Source organism: Sapajus apella, unplaced genomic scaffold (assembly GCF_009761245.1).
Source record: "Sapajus apella isolate SASKATOON/1434 unplaced genomic scaffold, GSC_monkey_1.0 scaffold25, whole genome shotgun sequence".
Taxonomy (NCBI): Eukaryota; Metazoa; Chordata; class Mammalia; order Primates; family Cebidae; genus Sapajus; species Sapajus apella.
Window position 1 is genome coordinate 5924569 of NW_022436965.1, and position 20210 is coordinate 5944778.

A 20210-nucleotide genomic window follows, 5' to 3' on the forward strand; every position below is an offset into this window, starting at 1 on the left:
TCCTAAAACTTCTTAACCTTGGTTTCCCCATCTGTGGTGATAATAATAATGCTTGCCTTAATGGGTTTTTGTGAAGATTAAATTAGTAATGATGTAAACTACCATCTATACTTATCAATTAACCAACTACAGAATTCCTACTCCTATATCACAAGGCAGTGTAAGGTACTTGGAGAAGTACAAAGAAGTTTGAAATTGTCTCTGCTCTACAGACAGTTAAGTAGATAGATTCTATTAACTCATATGAGACCATGGCAAACAAGGACTTCATAGTTATGTAATGTGCAAGGGAATCCAAACACACAAACACACTTTAAAGATATTAAATATTTACTAAACTAATTTGAGCCTTTGGAAAAAAGGTAACGTAAGTGGGTGAATTTTATGGTTTATGAATTATATCTCAATGAAAATGTTAAAAAAGTAATCATTTTAGTATGTGATATTTACCTGAAAGAAATAATCTTGAGTATTTTAATACAAAACACAGATACAGTACAGAAACTAACATTGCAGAGAAAAATTTCTAAAGTAGCTGATTTGAATCATGTGAAATTGAATCTGGTTCATAAAGTTATTGAATTGCTTGGAGACTCATTTTTAGTGTGTGATTAATAAAATGATGCCCACATAGGATTTGCAAATATTAAATACTATGACTAAAATAATGAATTCCTTAATTTTTCCTGTAAACCGTTGAGGGAAAAAGAACTTTATTTGTTTGGGGAAAGAAAGGAAGCAGCAGCTCTTTCTTAATGTAATATCAATAATTTTCAAGGTCCAATTAACATTTCACTAGAAAATTGCTTTCTTTCCTCACTCTTGCCCTTTCTGATAATAATAATCCTAGGTGTTCTTTACTGAACACTCACTATGCTCTTGGGAATATGTCAAGTCATTCATACTCCTAGCAAACTTAATTTTGACAACAGTTCATGAGGTAAATGTAACTAGTTTCACTTAACAGATGAGACTGAAACAAGTAAGTTAAGCAACTTGACCAGGTCACATGGCTATTAATTAATTGTAACTGCCGGGTTACAAATCTGCTAACCTGTAATCCTATACGTGAATCTATCTTTAAAAATATTTTATTCTATCTTTTGACTTTTAATTTCAAAAGAGAATTTTAAGGGGTACATGTGCAGGTTTATCCTATAGAGAAATTACCTGATGTGAGGGTTTGGGTGTACATATTATTTTGTCACCTAGGTAGTAAGTATAGTACCCAATTGGTAGTTTTTTTGTTTTGCTTTTTGAGACAGGGTTTTGCTCTGTTGCGCAGGCTAGAATGCAGTGGTGCAATCTCAGCTCACTACAACCTCTGCCTCCTGGGGTCAAATGATCCTCCCACCTCAACCTCTGGAGTAGCTGGGACAACAGACGCATGTCACCTCACTTGGCTAATATTTTTGGTGTTTTTTTTTTTTTAGATGGGGTTTTGTCTTGTTGCCCAGGCTGGTCTTAAACTCCCGGACTTAAGTGATCCTCCTGTCTCAGCCTCCCAATGTGCTAGGATTACAGGCATGAACCACCATGCTTGGCCAATAGGTAGTGTTTTGATCCTTGCCTTTTTCCCACCCTCCACCCTCAAATAGGCCCCCATGTCTATTGTTCCCTTCTTTATGACCATGTGTACTTAACATTTAGCTCCCATTTGTAAGTGAGAACACGTGGCATTTGGTTTTCTCTTCCTGTGTTAATTCACTTAGGATAATGGCCTCCAACTCTATCTACTTTGTGCAGTGGCACAATCTCAGCTCACTGCAACCTCTGCCTCCTGGGTTCAAGCAATTCTCCTGCCTCAGCCTCCTGAGTAGCTGGGACTATAGGCGTGCGCCACCATGTCCAGCTAATTTTTGTATTTTTAGTAGAGACGGGGTTTCACCATGTTGGCCAGGAACATTAAATAGTTTAAATCATTAAGTTATTATTTGGAAATGCTTGAGATCATAGTTTTTTTTTTTGAGTACAGATTTTTACATTTTATTTTTCATTCATTTACTTATTCAGTGGTTATCCACTGGGCACCTACTTGTGCTAGGTGCTTCTTCTAGGCATTTGAGATATAGTAGAGGACATAACAGACAAAAACAAAACAAAACAAACAAAAAAAGCAAACAAACCCTGTCCTAAGAGAAAAATAATAATAAAAAGGAAAACAAATTTTGAGGGAAAAAAACACTAAGAAACAACAAAGAAAATCCCTGACCTTACAGAGTTTACATCGCAGTGGAAGAAGATAGACAAAGAAATATGTTAGATGATGCTAAGTGATATGAAATAGAGATAATGAGCAAGTCGTAGAGAGAGGTGAAGGCTGGTGTTTAGATACAGAGAGATGAGGGCTGATGTTCCTGGGTCAAGGAGAAATTCTCTGAGATACTACATTAAAGTGGAGGCTTGAATGAAATGACTGAGAGAGTAAACCATGTGAATATCTGAGGGAAGAGCATCCTGCAGAAATGAAGAACAAGTGCAGAGGCCCTGAGCTCGATGTATCCTAGAAAGAGAAAGAAAAAAAAAGGCCGGAACAGAGAGAACAAGGAGTGGTGGTAGACAAGGTCACAGAGGAAGCCCTGCCTAGGCCCTGATAGACGCTGTGGCTTTTCTCTGGGGAAGGTGGACCGGTTAGGCAGCTAGTGACTAAATGCCTGAAGTGAGAAGTGATATAGGATGGCAGTAGAGGGGATGAGAACTGGTTGGCTACTGGACATATTTAAAAGCCGAATTGACAGGATTTACTGATGGATTGGAATGTAGAGTGTGAGCAATTGGGTGTGAGCGTGATGAAGTAGTTGTGTTAAAGTGCAAGTTAACTAACAGGGAAGGCAGGGGGGTGTGGGAAAACCTTCAGAGTCCTCCTCAGGCCTGGTTCTAGTGTATCCAGACTATTTGACCTTTAGGTTAAGTCAATAGGAGTCGCAAAAAACTGACTACTAAGAATAGGATGAAATCAGTGGTGACCCCTCTGCCCAAGTAGGTCTTGTTCCAAGAAGCTGCCAAGCTAAATAGTGGTTGTGGGAAAAGAACAAATATCTTTTCTAAGGATTGATTTCCAGTTTGTTAAGGAGAGAAATGGAAAGTCAAGGTGTAAGATCAGACTTTCATCAAGTCTAAGGAAGTTTCAGGGCTGGGAGTACATTGTAGGGCCAAGCCTTAGTTTTTCCCTAAGTCTTTTCATTTTTTTCCTCTCTTTCCTTTTCCTCATTTCCCCGCTCCTTCCTTGGTCTAAGTTTTTGCTTGCAGGAAGGTATAGTTTACCTCTGGTTCTCAAACTTCGGGGGCATCAGAATTCCCTAGAGGGCTTGTGAAAACAGATTGGTGGGCCCCACTCCCAGAGTTTCTAACTCTGTGTGTGTGTGTGTGTGTGTGTGTGTGTGTGTGTGTGTGTGTGTGTGTTCGCGCGCGCGTGCGCATGCGTGCATGCTGAGATTTTGCATTTTTTTTTTCTTTTTCCTTTTTTTTTTTTTTTTTTTGAAGATGGCGTCTTGCTCTTGTCGCCCAAGCTGGGTGAATGGCACGATCTCGGCTAACTGCAACCTTCGCCTGCCGGCTTCAAGAGATGCTCCTACCTCAGCCTCCTGAGTAGCTGGGATTACAGGCGCCTGTCACCACGCCCAGCTAATTTTTGTATTTTCAGTAAAGACAGGGTTTCACCATGTTGGCAAGGCTGGTATCGAACTCCTGACCTCGTGATCCGCCCGCCTCGGCCTCCCAAAGTGCTGGGATTACACAGGCGCAAGCCACCGCGCCCGGCCGAGATTTTGCATTTCTAACAGGCTCCCAGGTAACGCTTGAGAAGAACTGTTGCTTCTTGGACAGGAGCACTTACAAGGCAACGTGATCTTGAGCTTCACCTTGAGGGATGTGAGCAGGGAAAGTTCCAGCTCACAGAGGTTTACAGTCACTTGAGAAATGGTCCACTTCCTCCAGGGTGTTTCTTGGATGCCCCAAACGGAGGAAAACAAGAAGTGACAGTGGGCGAGGGGGAGGAGCTGGCGTCCTCCTCGGTGGGGCAGGCGGTCGGGGCTCTCCAGCGCGGCGAGGGCGGGAAGACAGCCCCAGGGCCGGCCCACGGATCCTCAGAGGGCGCCGCGGACCTGGAGGAGGCGCCCCAGAAGGCGACGCCTCTTGCCTCTCACCTCTCAGAGGAAGTTTGCCCTTAATTTCAGAGCCGGGTTCGCAGTCTGATCATCCTCCAGGAGCGAGCAGCGGGCGCGGACCAGAGCGGCCAGTCCTCCCGGCGCCGGCTGGGCAGTTACCGCGCTCGGCACAGGCGGTTCGCGGCCATGGGCGGCTCGGCCTCCAGCCAGCTGGACGAGGGCAAGTGCGCCTACATCCGAGGTACGCCCGCCTGCCCCGCAGGGACCTGGGGTGCCCCCTGACCCGTGCGCCAGGCTGGCCGCCGCAGCCGGGGCCCCGAGGGGCGCGCCCGGGCCTCTCCCTGCAGCGCGCGGGGACCCCCGACCGCAGCCCACCCGCGACAGTGTGGACCGGGGACGGGGAGATGTTGGGAGCCAGGCAGGTGCAGGATGTGGGTGGGGACGCCGGCGCCTCCGCCGCCGATCCCGCCGCCCTGGGGTCAGGGCCGCCCCCGCCCGGCGCACCTCGCCCTCCCGTGCCTGCCCTGGACTGAGTTCTGAGCGGTTTCTGAACTGGCCGCCCAGAGACCAGAGGGGATATCCCTGGTTTCTAGAGATTCCCCTGGGGATTCCCGGCCGCTAAGGCAGAATTTCCCTCTTAGTAATGTTAGCCTGGCTTTGGAAAGCGCGGGCTTCGCTCGCACTTCACCATAACACTTGCAGGATGATTTCATCAGCGGCAGAAAGGATCCTGTCTTGACGTTTCCAGCCCCTGCCTTTCCCTTCCCTCGCCGGAGAGGGGCGAAGCGAAAGAGGAACACTGGTGTGCTTCATAACGGTCGCGAAAGTTGTAGATGGGGAGAAACTCATTTAGGGAGACCTTCAGAGGTGTGCGGACTCAGTAGAGAGCGCGAGGCAGAAAAAACCAAGACCCAAACCAAACTGAACTGCAGGAAGTCCTGACTCGATCTCCTGGGCGTATTTGGCCTCCCCTCTTCCCACCTCCCACCCAACCTTGCCTTCCACCACTACCTAACATTTGGTTATCTTACCAATTACTGCCCTTCCTGCCCCGCTCCAAACCCCCACCCTTGGCTTCAGAAATACCTTCTAAACTAGGTATTAAACTCTAGGTCTGTTTGGCCCGTGAATCCTTTCCTAAGAGGACATCATTTATTTGGTGTTCTTGTTGCATATTTATTTTTAGTTACCACAACATTTAAGACCATTTTAAAAGGGTATCAAATCAGGGCACTTGAAGAGCAACGGAGCTGATTTTCCAGATTCCTGCTCTGGTGCTTTTGGAGGTAAAAGATCCTCAACAGCCCGTAGTGTCAGGGGATAACACTTGCTCAAGTATCACTTGCTTTTGTTTGTTAAAAGGGGAAAAGATGGATGATTTATTTATATTAGTAAAAGCGCTGAACTAAGCCTAAAAGAAATAAATGAAGCCTGCCTTAGTCTTAAAAATGTGGTTACATGCTTGTGTTCACCAGTGTGTGGGGACTGAAAGGGCACTCCAGCAGAACACAGTGAGAAAGGGCTTGCATTTGGATGTTAGCAAAGTTGTGTTTAAGGTATTTATGTAAGACTTTATTTCACTGGAAAGATTAGGAGCATCTAACATAGAAGGATGGCCATCTACACTAACCATTTGAAGTTAAGCAATGTGAAGGATTAACTTGCTTAAGGAAGACTTCCTGGTCATGCCAGTTGTTGCTATTGATGCAAACACTGTACTCAGATAATGAGAAAATGTATTACCTTCTTTATTCTGAAAGCCATTAAATTATTACACATACAAAAGCATGTGGGAGTTGGGGCAGGTGAAGAACTTGTAATGCATGTGTTTGAATGAGTGAAACTATATCACATGTTGTGACAGTCATTACATCCCCAGCCTTGTTCAGTTTTCTCTTCATTCTGTATTCAGGAGGGCACTTTGAAGGTATGTGTAGTGGGAGAGGGAAGAGAAGAGTTAATGTTGGAATACGTCTAGAGAACGCCAGGCGTGGTGGCTCACGCCTGTAATCCCAGCACTGTGGGAGGCCAAGAAATGGATCACCTGAGGTCGGGAGTTCAAGACCAGCCTGACCAACATGGAGAAATCCCGCCTCTATTAAAAAATACAAAATTAGTTGGGTGTGGTGGCACATGCCTGTAATCCCAGCTACTTGGGTGGCTGAGGCAGGAGAATTGCTTGGACCTGGGAGGCAGAGGTTGCAGTGAGCTGAGATGGCACCATTTCACTCCAGCCTGGGCACAAAAGTGAAACTCCGTCTCAGAAAAAAAAAACAAAACAAAACCTCCAGAGAAAAAGACTCATCGCTTCATGTGAGAATGGTAGTCTTGCTAAAAGAGAAAAGAACCTTGGAAAAATGTGTGGTATTGTACATTGTTAGTGCGTGAGCAAATGAGGGTCATGGGGCTGTGATTTCCTGATGATTTTGAAGTTTCTGAATAAAATCATAGCCCTATCTTTACCTCTTTGCCCATCTTTTAGCCTATAAATATTCTCAAGCTTTGATTCAATTGTAAGCAAAACGATTGAAAGTATGACAGTAAAGTTTAAAAGTACTTTTATGACCTGCTTCTCATAAAGTAGCTGTCAGTGAAATACAGATTTGAAAGCTCCTGAAGCTGAGACAATAACTTTCTTTTAAGCTTGATAAACTTTGCTAGCAAGGAGAGTAGCTAGTCAATATATTTTGAGTGACTTTTGTTAACTTTATTTTGTATGCATTATAAGCAGCTGTATGCCGCTGATACTGAATCAGCCCTTACTTTTTGTATTTTGAGATCGAGTCTCGCTCTGTAGCCCAGGCTGGAGTGCAGTGGCGTGATCTTGGCTCACTGCAACCTCCGCCTCCCAGGTCCCAGTTCAAGCAATTCTCCTACCTCAGACTCTCAAGTAGGTGGGATTACAGGCATGAGCCACCATGCTCAGCTAATTTTTGTACTTTTTAGTAGAGACAGGTTTCACCATTTTGGCCAGTCTGGTCTTGAACTCCTCACCTCGTGATCTGCCCACCTCGGTCTCCCAAAGTGTTGGGATTACAGGCGTGAGCCACTGCTTCCGGCCAGCCTTTACTTTAAGACAAATCATTTAACAGCTGCCATTCCTTGTGTGCCTCAAAACATCTGTGTCATATAGATGTTTCGAAAATACATAGTTTCTTAGGATTTAGTTACTCTCCAGGTAAAGATATATGAGCTATGTTAAGGAGTTACTTCATTTCTAAAGATGTTAGTTTTGGAAATTACTGCAATGTTCATGTTTCTTACAACAGAATAAATTTTTAGGATTGTTTCTAGAGGCCTTTCCCTAATGTCCCTTGATAAGATGTTTCTATTAATAAATAATACTGAGACCAACTTGTGATCACGTGAGCCCTGTCATATGTTAGTCTTAAGTGATGCTTTTAGCACTGACCTAAAATAATCTTTTTTTTTAAATGAGGAAGAAAGCTCAGATTCCAGGCCACAGTGGTCAATTTCGGTGATCTTCTCTCTTTATGCCATCTTTTCTCTTCTTTTCTTTTTTTAGTATTTCAAGGCAGGGTCTCACTCTGTTGCCCAGGCTGAAGCGCAGTGCAGTGGTGCAATCACAGCTCACTGTCAGCCTTGACCTCCCCTGGCTCAGGTGATCCTCCCACCTCAGCCTCCTGAGTAGCTGGGACTACAGGTATGTGCCACCACACCCAGCGAATTGTTGTATTTTTTGTAGAGATGGGGTTTTGCCATGTTGCCCAGGCTGTTCTCAAACTCCTGTCCCCAAGCAGTCCTTCCATCTTGGCCTCCCAAAGTGCTGGGATTATAGGCATGAGTCACCATTGCCCAGCCTCTTTTTCTTTAAAGCTTTTGGTATGTCCGAAATTAAACTATGGCTTTAAAAAAATACCCAAAACAAAACCAAAAAACCCCACAATGTGTTTTCCTGTTTAAACAATAATTTTATTTCCCTTTAAAAATTACCCTTGAATTTTTCATGAATCAACAAGAAAACAAACCTGAAAGCTCTCCCCTATAAGAAGTCCTGTGGAGGACCAGAAAAGTACCGGACAGCTGAGAGCTGTGGGATACACAGATCCTTGTGGGCACTTGCAGGTCTGCCAGCAGCAAATACCAGTTAGGAAAACTGTTTCCCTCACTGGATTTATTAGTGCCTAGTCAGTTACACAATATATAAAGGGCCCAGTGGCTTCCTCCGAATGCTCATCAATGATCTGATGCTTACAAAGTAAGAAATGAGTTTCAGCTTTAAAAAGCACGTTTTTCTCAGGGGAGTTCACCCTAATTTATACCAGGGTTAACTTAGGTGGCTAGATATAAAGTTTAAAGTGATGTGTCTAGAATGAAGTCTCCATGGGCAAGGTGGAGGATGGGGGGAGCTGTACACATCTGCAGTCTGCTTAGTGTAGATGCATCGTTCTAGTCCACACATTTGCTTCTTCGGTCATAATTTGTTGGTGGGAGATGGGCATAAGAACTGGTCTGCTTTATCTGAATATTTTTGGTAGTGTAATCTTAGAGTCTAAGTTGGCTAGTAATGGCAATATACCGTGATGAAAAAGTTAGGAAATGGATTATGGTAGATGCTGTTGTATGTCAACCAAAAATCCTTTTCCCATTCCTCTCCCACCTTTTTTTTTGAGACAAGGTCTTACTCTGTCACCCAGACTAGAGTGCAGTGGGACAGTCATGGCCCACTGCAGCCTTGGCCTCCCTGGGCTCAAGCGATCCTCCCACCTCAGCCTCCTGAGGGAGTACAGGCACGTGTCACCATACCCAGCTATTTTTTTTTTTTTGTAGAAACGGGGTTTTGCCATGTTGCCCAGACTAATCTCAAACTCCTGAGCTCAAGTGAACCACCTGCCTTGGCCTCCCAAAGTGCTGGGATTACAGGCAGGTACCTCCGTGCCCGGCCCCCATTCCTTTTTCTGAAAGAACTCCAGTTTTTTTTCAGGTATTAAAACTGCTGGCCAGGTGTAGTGGTTCATGCCTGTAATCCCAGCACTTTGGGAAGCTGAGGCAAGAGGACTGCCTGAGCCCAGAAGTTCAAGACCAGTCTGGGCAACATGGCAATACCCCGTCTCTCTTAAAAAAAAGAAACTCCCAATGTTGCCCTCTGTTTCAGAGATGCTAGCCCCATTTAAGGCCCGTGAAAGGTCTGTGCCTGTCATGGTGGCAGTGATCTCCTTGCCAGTGATGATTATAGTATCCATGGGATTATGTTGCCATCTGGTCAGTGATACTTGAGGGGAAGCTTGCCAGCTGCTTCTAGGTGAGTTTTCCTCCCCTTTAAAAAGGAGGCAAACTGAAGGGCACTTCCTCTCCGTCTTCTTTTGACTTTGTTGCATCTGTGATCTTATGCCTGCAACTGCTGTTTTTATTTTGATGAGCAGGAGGGAAGCTAGCTTAAAGACAAAGCCAGTACTTGGAGCACTGCAAAGCTGAAGTGTCTCAGAGAAGAGAAGCTAGATCCCTGACAAACTTTGCTAATAGCCACTGTATACTAACCCTGCATACTTTGTATTATGAGAGCCACTAAATTCTACTTTGGATTGGGATAGTTGAAATAGCTAGTTATCCCCAATATCATTCTCCCTTGTTATGTTTAATGATAGAATCCCCAAATTTTAGCTGTCCACATGGACTCCCATAATAAAGATATTTTCCAAACTCCTTCGCAACTAAATGGGGTCACATAACTGAGTTTTGGCCGGTGGGATGTAGATAGAAGTGCTGTTCTGGAAAGTGACATTAAGGGAGAAGGGTAGGTCCATCTTCGTCCTAGTCTCCACACTGCTGGCTGGATTGTAACCATGCCTGAGCAGCCATCATAGACTGTGAGGTGTCCTTTCAAGAAGGAGCACATGTAGGGCAGAGTAACTAGACAAAAGGAGGTGAAATTCCCATGGCTTCATATAGAAGAACCTGCACACCAGCCATGGACTATTTACCTCTGGATCTTAATAAGAAAGAAAGAAACTTCCATCTCCTTAAGCCAGTGTTATTGTGGTTTTATTGTTATCCACAGACAAACCTTATTCTAACTAATACAATTATCTTCTTTTTACTTGTGGCCAAAAGCATCCTAACCAGTACACTAAATGCTACCTTACTGGTTCTCCTTTAAGAAAAATTAATCCAAAGAAAGTAGGAAGTGGGTAACCATTATACCATTGGTATTTGTCTCAGCTCCTAATTTGTAGAAATGAATAGGCTTTTCTAAGAAGTGAGAAACTGCAGCTCCTCCAGAGTAGTGGGTATAGGGGAAACAGGAGGGAGAGGGCCCACTATGAATAATGCACAAATGCATATTGATCATTTTATATTTTAAGTGAAAAAAATGCCTTCAAGCACACTAGACTACCAAGGAAGCTAGAAGGAGTTTCGAATAAGGAAAACTACTGCAAATTAGGAATTGCTAGTATCAATAATTACTTTCTATTTCCTTTGGTCTTTGTGAATTGAAACAAAAACTTTAGAAATGGGAAGCTCTTTAGGAAGCCAAATCTCATGTTGCAAAGCCATAAAGGATTTTGTGAGTTGTGAGTTCCTTAGAGCCAACCACAAAGACAGAAAATACAGTAGACCAAGACAGATTAACATTTTCTCCTGTACTGGTAGAACAAAGAGTGACTTTCCCTCTTGTGGCTTCTAATACAAGCCTTGACGAACCCCTTAGAGTTAGACGGTGAATCAAGCTTTGGTCTTGATGAAAGACTTCTTTTTACTATGAATGTTGGCTGTAAGAGGGCCACATCATCAAAGGTGCTCTAGTAATAGTAACTGCTAGGGTGACAATAGTAATTTTTATTATCTTTTACTGTGAGCCACTGAGCAGATTGTAGTTTTACTCTGTTGTAATCTCTGGGAAGGTCTGAACTAGGTTCACAGGTAGAAAGTGCCATAGCAGGAGCCCAATTTGTAAAGGTAGTTTCTAATTTCATTAAAATAAATGTACTATGAATGTTTTACAAAATATGCAGTGTGAAGTATGGCAGGGAATTTTAATCTCCTAATCAGAAATGTTAATTTTTTGTTATACAGCTGGGTAACATCACTCTAAGAGATAAGGTACATATAACAATTTGCACTGTGAAATGGGAAATGAAGTCAGAAGTGAAGATAAAAGCATAATGGAAAGGAAGGCAAAAGAATAAAAGCACAATTCATCTGCTATACTCTGTTTAAGGCACTTTACCAGCAGTTCAAAACGAATACACATATGTACACACACACACACACACACACAGAGAGAGAGAGAGAGAGAGAGAGAGAGAAAGAGAGAGAATTAAACAGAATCCCAAATGCAATACAGATTTTCTCCTTTGAAACTGGAAAATTCATTTTAAAAACAGACTAGTAAGATGCTGCCAATATGAAAATGCATGCCAGCTTTTAAAAAGTGCCCCCTGCCTTTGGTACTGTATTTTTTTTTTTTCTCACTTAGAGAAGAGAATAAAAGCTTTAGAGATAGGAAAGCAATTAATTAACTTTTGCAAATTGCAAGGTCTAGGACCTAAAAAAGTTTGTATTTCTATGCTTGATGTTGCATGGGATGCATCTATAGGATTAAAATAAATTAACAGCGGTTACTAGGAGCCCCAAAGTAACTTTTGAAAGGTCCAGAGTCTCAAGAAATTTTGGAAGTAGGGTAAATGTCTCTATGCCAAACCATGTGGATTTTTTTTTCTTTTTCCTATTTGAAAACTATTTTCATTTTAAAAGGAAATATAGGCTTAGACAGCCACACAGAACAAATGCATAGCTTAGTGAATCATAAGGCAAATGCTTAGTAGCCACCACCTAGATCAAGAAATAGAAAGAACTTCACTAGCCATCAAAGGAGCCTTCCATGTGCCCCGTCCCAGTTCTAGGCCTCTTTGTTTCTTCAAAAATGACCACTATTTTCAGTTATCTATTAATGCCTGTTAAACTACCTCAGAGATCCTGGTTCTTAAAACAGGTATTTGTTTGCTCACAGTTCTGCTGAAATGGGTCTAGCCTGGGTGGTTCTACTTTTTGTTTCTGCTGGTGGTCATTTCTATGGATGTGTGCCTCTGGTGAATCAGTTGGTGACTGGACGTAGCTGAGAAGGCTTTCTTTTTCTCCAGGTGAGTTTTCTACATGACCTCTCCAATAGGATACTGAACTGTTTAAATGGTGGGTCAGGATCTTACACTGCTGGAGTGTAAAAGCATGTAGAAGCTTCTAGGACTTCTTGTGGCTTGGGCCTGGAATGGCGCCGCATTACTCTGTCACATTATGTTGGTTAAAGTGAGTCTCAGAGCCAGCCCAGATTCAAGAGAGAACACACACAGGCATGAACACTGTGAAGTATGGCTATGTAGGGGCTCCCCTACTGATAGACTACCACCCCACTAATCCTAGGTTTTATAATAATGTCTCCGTCTATTTCCTTATGGTTTCATCACCCAACTATGTGTTTTTAAACACAGTCTTACCCACTCATAAAGATGTCTCTCTCTTTTTGTTGAGATGGAATCTTTGTCACCGAGGCTGGAGTGCAATGGGGCAATCTCAGCTCACTGCAACCTCCGCCTCCTGGGTTCAAGCAATTCTCCTGCCTCAGCCTCCTGGGTAGCTGGGATTACAGGCACCCGCCACCATACCTGGCTAATTTTTGTATATTTAGTAGAAACAGGGTTTTACCATGTTGGTCAGGCTGGTCTTGAACTCCTGACCTCAGGTGATCCACCCTCCTCAGCCTCCTAAAGTGCTGGGATTACAGGCATGAGCCACCATGCCCGGCCCAAAAAAAATGTCTCTTTTAATCTATACATTTCTCCTACATCTTTTACTTGCAGATTATCTGTTGAAAGACTTGAGCGGTTTGATATGTAGAGTTTTCCACAGTCTGGAGTTTACTCATGGTACAGTTCCACACATTTTTCCTGTGTTTTCTACAAGTTGACAGAGATAGTAAGATGTGATCAGTCTCAGAATCAATCCCCCCTTTTGTTTAACTTTTATGTTAATTTCAGGGGAAGAGGTGCAGCATGCGCAGGTTTGTTACACAGGTAAACGTAGTGCCATGGGGGTTTGTTTTACAGATTATTTCATCACCTGGGCATTAAGCCTAGTATCATTAGTTATTTTTACCGATCCTCTCCCTCCCCCTACCCTCCCCCCCTCATAGGGCCAAGTGTCTGTTGTTCCCTTCTACATGTCCATGTGTACTTATCATTTAGCTCCCACTCATCAGTGAGAACAAGTGGCATTTGTTTTTCTGTTCCTGCATTAGTTTGCAGGAACCATGACCTCTAGCTCCATCCATGTTCCTGCAAAGGACAGCATGCATATGTTCATTGCAGCACTATACAAAATAGCAAAGATGTGAAATGAACTCAAATGCCCATCAGTAAAGAAAATGTGGTACATATACACCATGGAATACTATGCAGCCACAAAAAGAATCAATCCTTCTGTTAAGACTATCGGTGGTGGTGTGTATTCTTCATCTGGAGGCACATGATAGCTGGCTGTCTCTTTTTTTTGTGATATTAGTAGCTGTTTTGTTGATGTTCATTGCTGAGACCCATTAATTTATTGGGGGTTGAAAAATGGTGATATTTTAATATGCCATTTTGTTATTATTAGCTGGGATAATTTTATAGAGCAATACTTGCCATATCTATCATTTGGTTACGTAGTATTAATAGTTCAAAAGCAGGAAAAAACCATTATCTTTCCTTTTATCAGTTTTCAAGATAATTTACTGGTTTCTTGTCATCCTTTGAAGCTGATCAATTGACTATAAAAATTATTATGAACTCAAGAATTTCACTGTAATTCTTATTTTACTGAAGCTCCATTTTCCCATCATTGGCCAATGAAAAACTCTTCAAGTTGGCTCCTGAGTTTTTAGAAATTACCCCACTAGTATTTGATAGCTCCCTTGCCACCTGGTAGGTCAAGATCTTTCCTGTCCCATACCAGGAGTAAGCAAAATCTAGAAGAAACTCTGGTTTCTTTTAGTGGGAAATAGTATTTCAGTATTACAATTTGAGTCTAGCTATGTTCACTGTACAATTAGGCTAGCCATTATTTCTGGACTTTTTTTTTAGTGTACAGTACTAGGGAAAATGTATCTCTTTAATATTACATTTATACATATCCTTTTCTACACTGAGAATCTTGGTTCTTAAAGGCACAAGGCAATGATAGAATTAAATATACTCAAATTCTCATTTGCTTTATCATACCAAATACAACGGTCTCAGAAATACTGCCATCATCAATTCTGCTTATGGGAAACTGTGGAACAAACTACTTTTAAAATCAGAAACAAAATATTTGTATATGCCAATCCAATTCTTCTTCCACTTTATTTTATGATTTTACTACATTAAAACATATAATCATTCTATTCTATTCCCTTTTCTCATTCACTCTTTGTTTCACAATTAAGTGTTATTTAATGCATCAGTCATTATGTTAATGTGTCTCTGGCCTTTGGAGCTCATTATCTAGTAGATTCCTCAAGAAGAGCTCATGGGAACTTAACAAAGTATGAAGATAGGATTAATTAAGTGGCTCAGTGATACCACCAAAAGCTAGCTAATTTATTTCTGCTGTCTGTGGCCCAGCTCTCTCATGGTTGAAAGGTGGCTGCAGCAGCAAATGGTATCAAATTCTCAGGCACAGCAATGTCCCAGAGGCCAAAAAGAGATCTGTCTATTCTTTGAGTCTCCTTATAAAAGCAAAGAAACGTTTCTCAGATGCCTTACTAGCAGACTTTCCCTTATATACCACACCAGAATTGGGTCACACATTCCTTCCTAAACCATCACTGGCAAGAGTATGAAATTATCATGATTTGGTTAGACCAATCAAGATGCCCTTCTGGATTGGGGTTAGGGCCATTTCTCTGAAGCACATGGTTATAGGGAGGGTCATGGATACCCAAACAGAATCAGGTTTAGTTAGCAAAAAGGATGCATAATGGCTATTAAGTAGATAACCAACATTAAAGATTTTGCTAAGTGTCATGAAGGGATTAAAAACAGCACTGAGATAGAAAACTCATGGTGGCAATTGGGCATGGAGTTGAGATATACTTGGCTGTGGTATTCAGAAGGATAAGAAGTTGCTATGTGTGTGAAGAAGCAGAGGAAGTACATTTTGGTTAGAAAGAACATCATATAGAAGGCGGAGGAGGAGAAAATACTTGAAGCTACTGAAGAAAGCATGTTATGTTGGGAGTGTAGTGAGCAAGAGGAAGAAAGGTTTAATGGGAGGGGATGCTTGTTAATATTTTGATATTTTGTTGCCTGGCCAGGCATGGTGGCTCATGCCTATAATCCCAGCATGCTGGGAGTCTGAGGTGGGTGGCTCACCTGAGGTCAGGAGTTTGAGACCAGCCTGGCCAACATGGTGAAACCCCGTCACTACTAAAAATACAAAATTAGCCAGGTGTGGTGGCACACACCTATAGCCCCAGTTACTCGGGAGGCTGAGACAGGATAATCGCTTGAACTCACGGGGGTGGAGGCTGCAGTGAGCCAAGATTGCACCACTGCACTCCAGCAAGATAGAGCAAGACTCCTTCTAAAAAAAAAAAAAATTGTTGCCTGTCTGCCACCACTAGAATGTAAGCTCTATGAAAGCAGGATCTTTGTCTCAATTCATTGCTATGAAATGAACAGCACCCTCAGAAAATAGAGAATGTCTGGTTCACAGTTCCTGACTGATAAATATTTGCTTAATGAAAGGATGAAAGGAGAAGAAAAAAATTTAAACTATAATGAATGTCTTAGAAAATAAGAGAAGAATTGCATTTGTAAAACAAGTTCAGGATGTGATGAAGAAACAATAATAGAATAGGAAAGAACTCTTGGAAATTAAAAGTCTGATGATCAACATTTTAGAAAATCCAATTGTTGCTTTGGAAAATAAAGTTGAGCAGATCTTGCATCTAAATTCTGAGATCTAAAATTCTTATTTACTTTAAATTAAAACAGTACATTTCAGTTATTGTTATTAACTTAATTCTTCTCCCTAAAAAACAATTTTAAGTATGTATACTTCAGATATTACACATTTGCCATAGTTGCTGATAAAACTTGTCTTTATTTTATCTTTAAGTCTCTGTCTGCTTTGCTTAGACAATAGAGCACAAAGATTAAAAGATGGAAAATAGAAGAGGCAGTATAAAAAAAAATTAAAGGGTCAGTCCAAAAATTTCAATATCTGGTTAAACAGAAGTCCCAGAAAACAGAGAATGAAGAAAATGAAGGGGAAAAAATTATTAAACAAGTAAAAGCTTATTTTCTAGGGCAGAAGATCATGTGTCTCTGGATTTATAGGGCCAAAGAATTCCTGGACTTCACTCAGAACTGGAAATAGTTCATGTTCCCATCATCCAAAGTAGAAAGACTTTGTAATATATAGGTATGGGTTAGAGTTCTTAGCAGTAGTGAGCAGAAATTAGCCCTAGACTAGAAGGCTGCTCTGGACCTGCTCTAATAAAAATTTAATAGCAAACTTCAAATAGATCAAACTGATCCCAAGTAACGTAACTGCCTACTTGAATAAAGTGCAGATTCTTTATAGAAATACAACAACATACCCATTCAACAATGTAAAATTCACAATATCCAGCATCCAGTTAAAAACTATCATAGTAGGCAGAAGAAACAGGAAAATATCCACAACTATAAAGAAAATAATAGAGATAGACTCAGGAATTACAGACATGGTGAAATTAGCAGACAGGGATGGTAAAGCAGTCATTATATGCTCCATGTGTTAACACAGAGGTAAACATGAGCATGGTGAGAAAAATGGAAGATATAAAAAAATCTTTTTAGTCTCCAGTCTTCAGGAAAGAGCAATATGACTACTGTGTTTCTGTAGCCTGCTGCAACATCTAGGCAGAATGTAGCTGTACTGACCTGTTACCAGCATTCTCCATGGACCTGGGAGAGGAACAAAGCAGCCTGCAGAGAGCTGAATGTACACAGGAAGCTGCTGAGATGGGGGCTGGTCTGGGGCCGGGGCAGCTGAGCAGGATCAATTCAGAAATGAAGGAAAATTGTGGATGTTTCTTTAAAAAGTACATCATTATTAGTGGTCTTGTGTCCTTAATTCTGGTTCACACACAGAACAAGTGACAATTTCCATGATTAGCTAAAAAGAATTCAGAGATTTTCCAAATTTGGATTGAATGTGTTTGTTTAAAGGATTATTTCCTGTGTAATTCATGCTGAATGAGTGACACAGGAGAAATTGTCTAAGCAAAGCAGATGCAGGCTTAGAGTTAAAATAAAGCCAAATTTTATGAACAACAATGGCAAATGTGTAAGATCTGGAATATAAATATTTAAAATGGTTTTGTTAGAGAACAGAATTAAATTAGTAACAGTAATTGAAATGTACTGTTTACATTTAAAGCAAGTAAGAATTTTACAGTATGACTAAGACGTGAGTATGTTAACTGAGATGTTAGTTCCTAACTAAAATGCTAACTCTTGGTCTGAGAAATGATAATCACCGTAGTAAAAGCTAACATTTATTGAGTGCCTACTATGTGCCAGGCAAATAAATGTTTCAGATAAAAGGTAACAGGATATCAAATGCTCTTTCAGAAATTCTAAGTGTTTCTTCCAGAATTCCAAGTATGCATAGCTTTTTCTTTAATGAAAAAGTAGTATCAGCTTGATAGGATTTGAACACTCACTTAGCTGCTTTAGCTACCTTAAATGAGCTAAACCCTTGGTAAAAATGGAAACATTTACTAAACTTTTAAACTTTTGGTTCCATTTCCATTTCCATATCTTAATTCTAAATTATTTGGTTATTTTTTTTTTCTCTTTTAGATAGACTCTCACTTTGCCACACAGGCTGGCGTGCTGTGGTGCGATCTTGGCCCACTGCAACCTTTGCCTCCGGGCTTCAGGCGATTCTTATGCCTCAGCCTCCTGAGTAGCTGGGACTGCAGGTTCCTACCACCACAGTTGGCTATTTTTTCTTGTTTTGTATTTTTTAGTAAAGACAGAGTTTCATCATGTTGGCCAGGTTGGTCTTTAACTCCTCAAGTGATCCACCTGCGCTGGCCTCCCAAAGTGCTGGGATTATTGGCATAAGCCACTGTGCCAGGCCTTTGTCTACTTTTTGAAGTGGATATTTTCAGTGAGTGAGATGGTAGATTATAAATAGCTTAATCTAGAAATTAAAATTCAGCTACATGTTAGCAAAACATAATATGGAATTTACAAATAGGCCAAAGCAGCCATTGCAGCCACTTTAAACTAACTTTAAATAAAATGATACCTTCATGCAATTTCTTCATTATCAAAGAAAATATTTATACTGGGAAGTTAAGGCATACAATAAAAAAATAAAAATAAATGGAACCTTCACTTCTGTAAATCAGGCACAACAGTTTCCTGAGGACTCGCTGAATCCGAAGTTGGATTCTCTGCAGATTTTGGACCTGTCGACTGGCTGCCTTCAGTTTCTCCTACGAAAATGACGACAGTAGTAATGCCCAGTCAGAAAAGAAGGGTCAGAAATGAATAATATAATGTAATAAATGTGATGTTATTCTCACATTTCCCAGTCCTACCATTATGTTAATCTGTTTTTACTATCAGTAATGGCATCAGGCCTTTGCAGAGTAAATAATTGGCTTTCACATACTGCTGAATAATACCTATCTTACACATTTGTTCTGCAGACTAATTAATGTTTCAGTGTTTAAACACAATGCCTCTACAGAAGCAATGGCATTATAATGTGTTGGGACACTCTAGTATTGTAATTAGTACTAATTAGATTCTTTTCAACAGCTTGTTGAATTTACAAATTACTGCCTGTAAGGTAATTTATTCATTATGAAAGAGTCAGATGCAAGGGTTTAAATAGGCACCTTTAAACAACTATTCTTAAGGTCCTACACATACTCCTCCCCTCACACCAGGGAAGGGCAATAGGAAGACACCTTTTTCAGGAAGGTTGTAAGGAAGAGCAGCCCCAGTGGTATGCTAGGAGCCAGCTCACACTGGCTGGCAAGAGCTGAATCCAGGCATCTTTTCCTAACTCAGAGCTCAGTGACATCACATTGGTAGCTTGACATCAGCCATAGTGGGAGTCTTTTTGTGTTGTTGTTGTTTTTTGAGATCCAGTTTACCAGCACATCACTGCTGGTGTGTTTCTCTTCAGTGCATGGAAGCTGGTGGCAATGTTAACCAGTGGGCCATGGCCTGAAGCCATGTTTCAGTTGGACATTAATTAGAATGGACTTACTGCTGAAGGAGCCATCCTTCAAAGCTCAGTGGCACGTAATGATTTATATTTCACTCATCACGCTATCCAAGAAGATTTGGTGGGAGGGGGTTAATGAAGGGGAGTGGACTTGTGTGTGGACACAGACTCTTTCCATCTAGTGCATGGTACCATGTACCTTTTTGGTGGTTTGTTGAAGCCTATGGACCTCTTTTTAGAGTTACATTTTTAAATGAAAATAAAAATACAGAGGATTATAAAAGAAATGTATTTTATTGAACTGTAGTTATCAAAATATTTTTAAAATCTGTGATATGATAAAATCAATAACAAGGTCTCATGGAGAGTTTAATAACTGTAGGTTTGAAGAAGTGCTGTTCTAAGGTATCCAGCAACTTAAATGTGCTATGAAAACATCTGTGAGCTCTGTTGGTGACAAAGTCACAAATACTGCTAAATTCCACTGTAGTTTGTTCAGAATTGGAGGAAATACTGAATTTGAATTGAAGATTAATAAAACATGGTGTTCTCTTCCTCCATTCAATGTTTGGATGGCCTGAATTCTATCCACAGAGCCCATCAGGGTCTACAGGCCCCAGATTAATAATCCTTGACCTGGCTGGGCATATCCCAACACCGTAGAAGGCCCAAGTCTAGAGGATCACTTGAGGCCAGGAGTTTGAGGCCAGTCCAGGCAACATAGTGAGACCTTGTCTCTACAAAACCAAAAATGAGCCAGGTATAGTGGCACGTGCTTATAGACCTAGCTACTTAAGAGACTAAGGTAGGAAGATTGTTGGAACCCAGGATCAAGTGAGGGTGCAGTGATCTGTAATTGCACTACTGCATTCTGGGCTGGGCAAGAGT

General features: G+C 41.3%; 1 protein-coding gene and 1 long non-coding RNA gene across 2 annotated transcripts in view; one reads left to right on the plus strand and one right to left on the minus strand.

Annotated features, from left to right (window-relative positions):
- Positions 1–4072: 4072 nt before the first annotated feature.
- Positions 4073–20210, plus strand: part of NIBAN1 (niban apoptosis regulator 1) — a 158456-nt gene continuing 142318 nt past the window's right edge. The window contains exon 1 of the mRNA XM_032291160.1: positions 4073–4347. Within this exon, the coding sequence (XP_032147051.1) occupies positions 4293–4347 (55 nt within the window). The 5' untranslated portion in view covers positions 4073–4292. The remainder of the gene's footprint in view (positions 4348–20210) is intronic.
- LOC116560009 lies at positions 8922–19578 on the minus strand. The gene is made up of 3 exons (XR_004272735.1): positions 19568–19578; positions 10566–10570; positions 8922–9019 (listed from the first exon to the last, which is right to left on the minus strand). It is a non-coding gene; the product is annotated as an uncharacterized LOC116560009 (long non-coding RNA).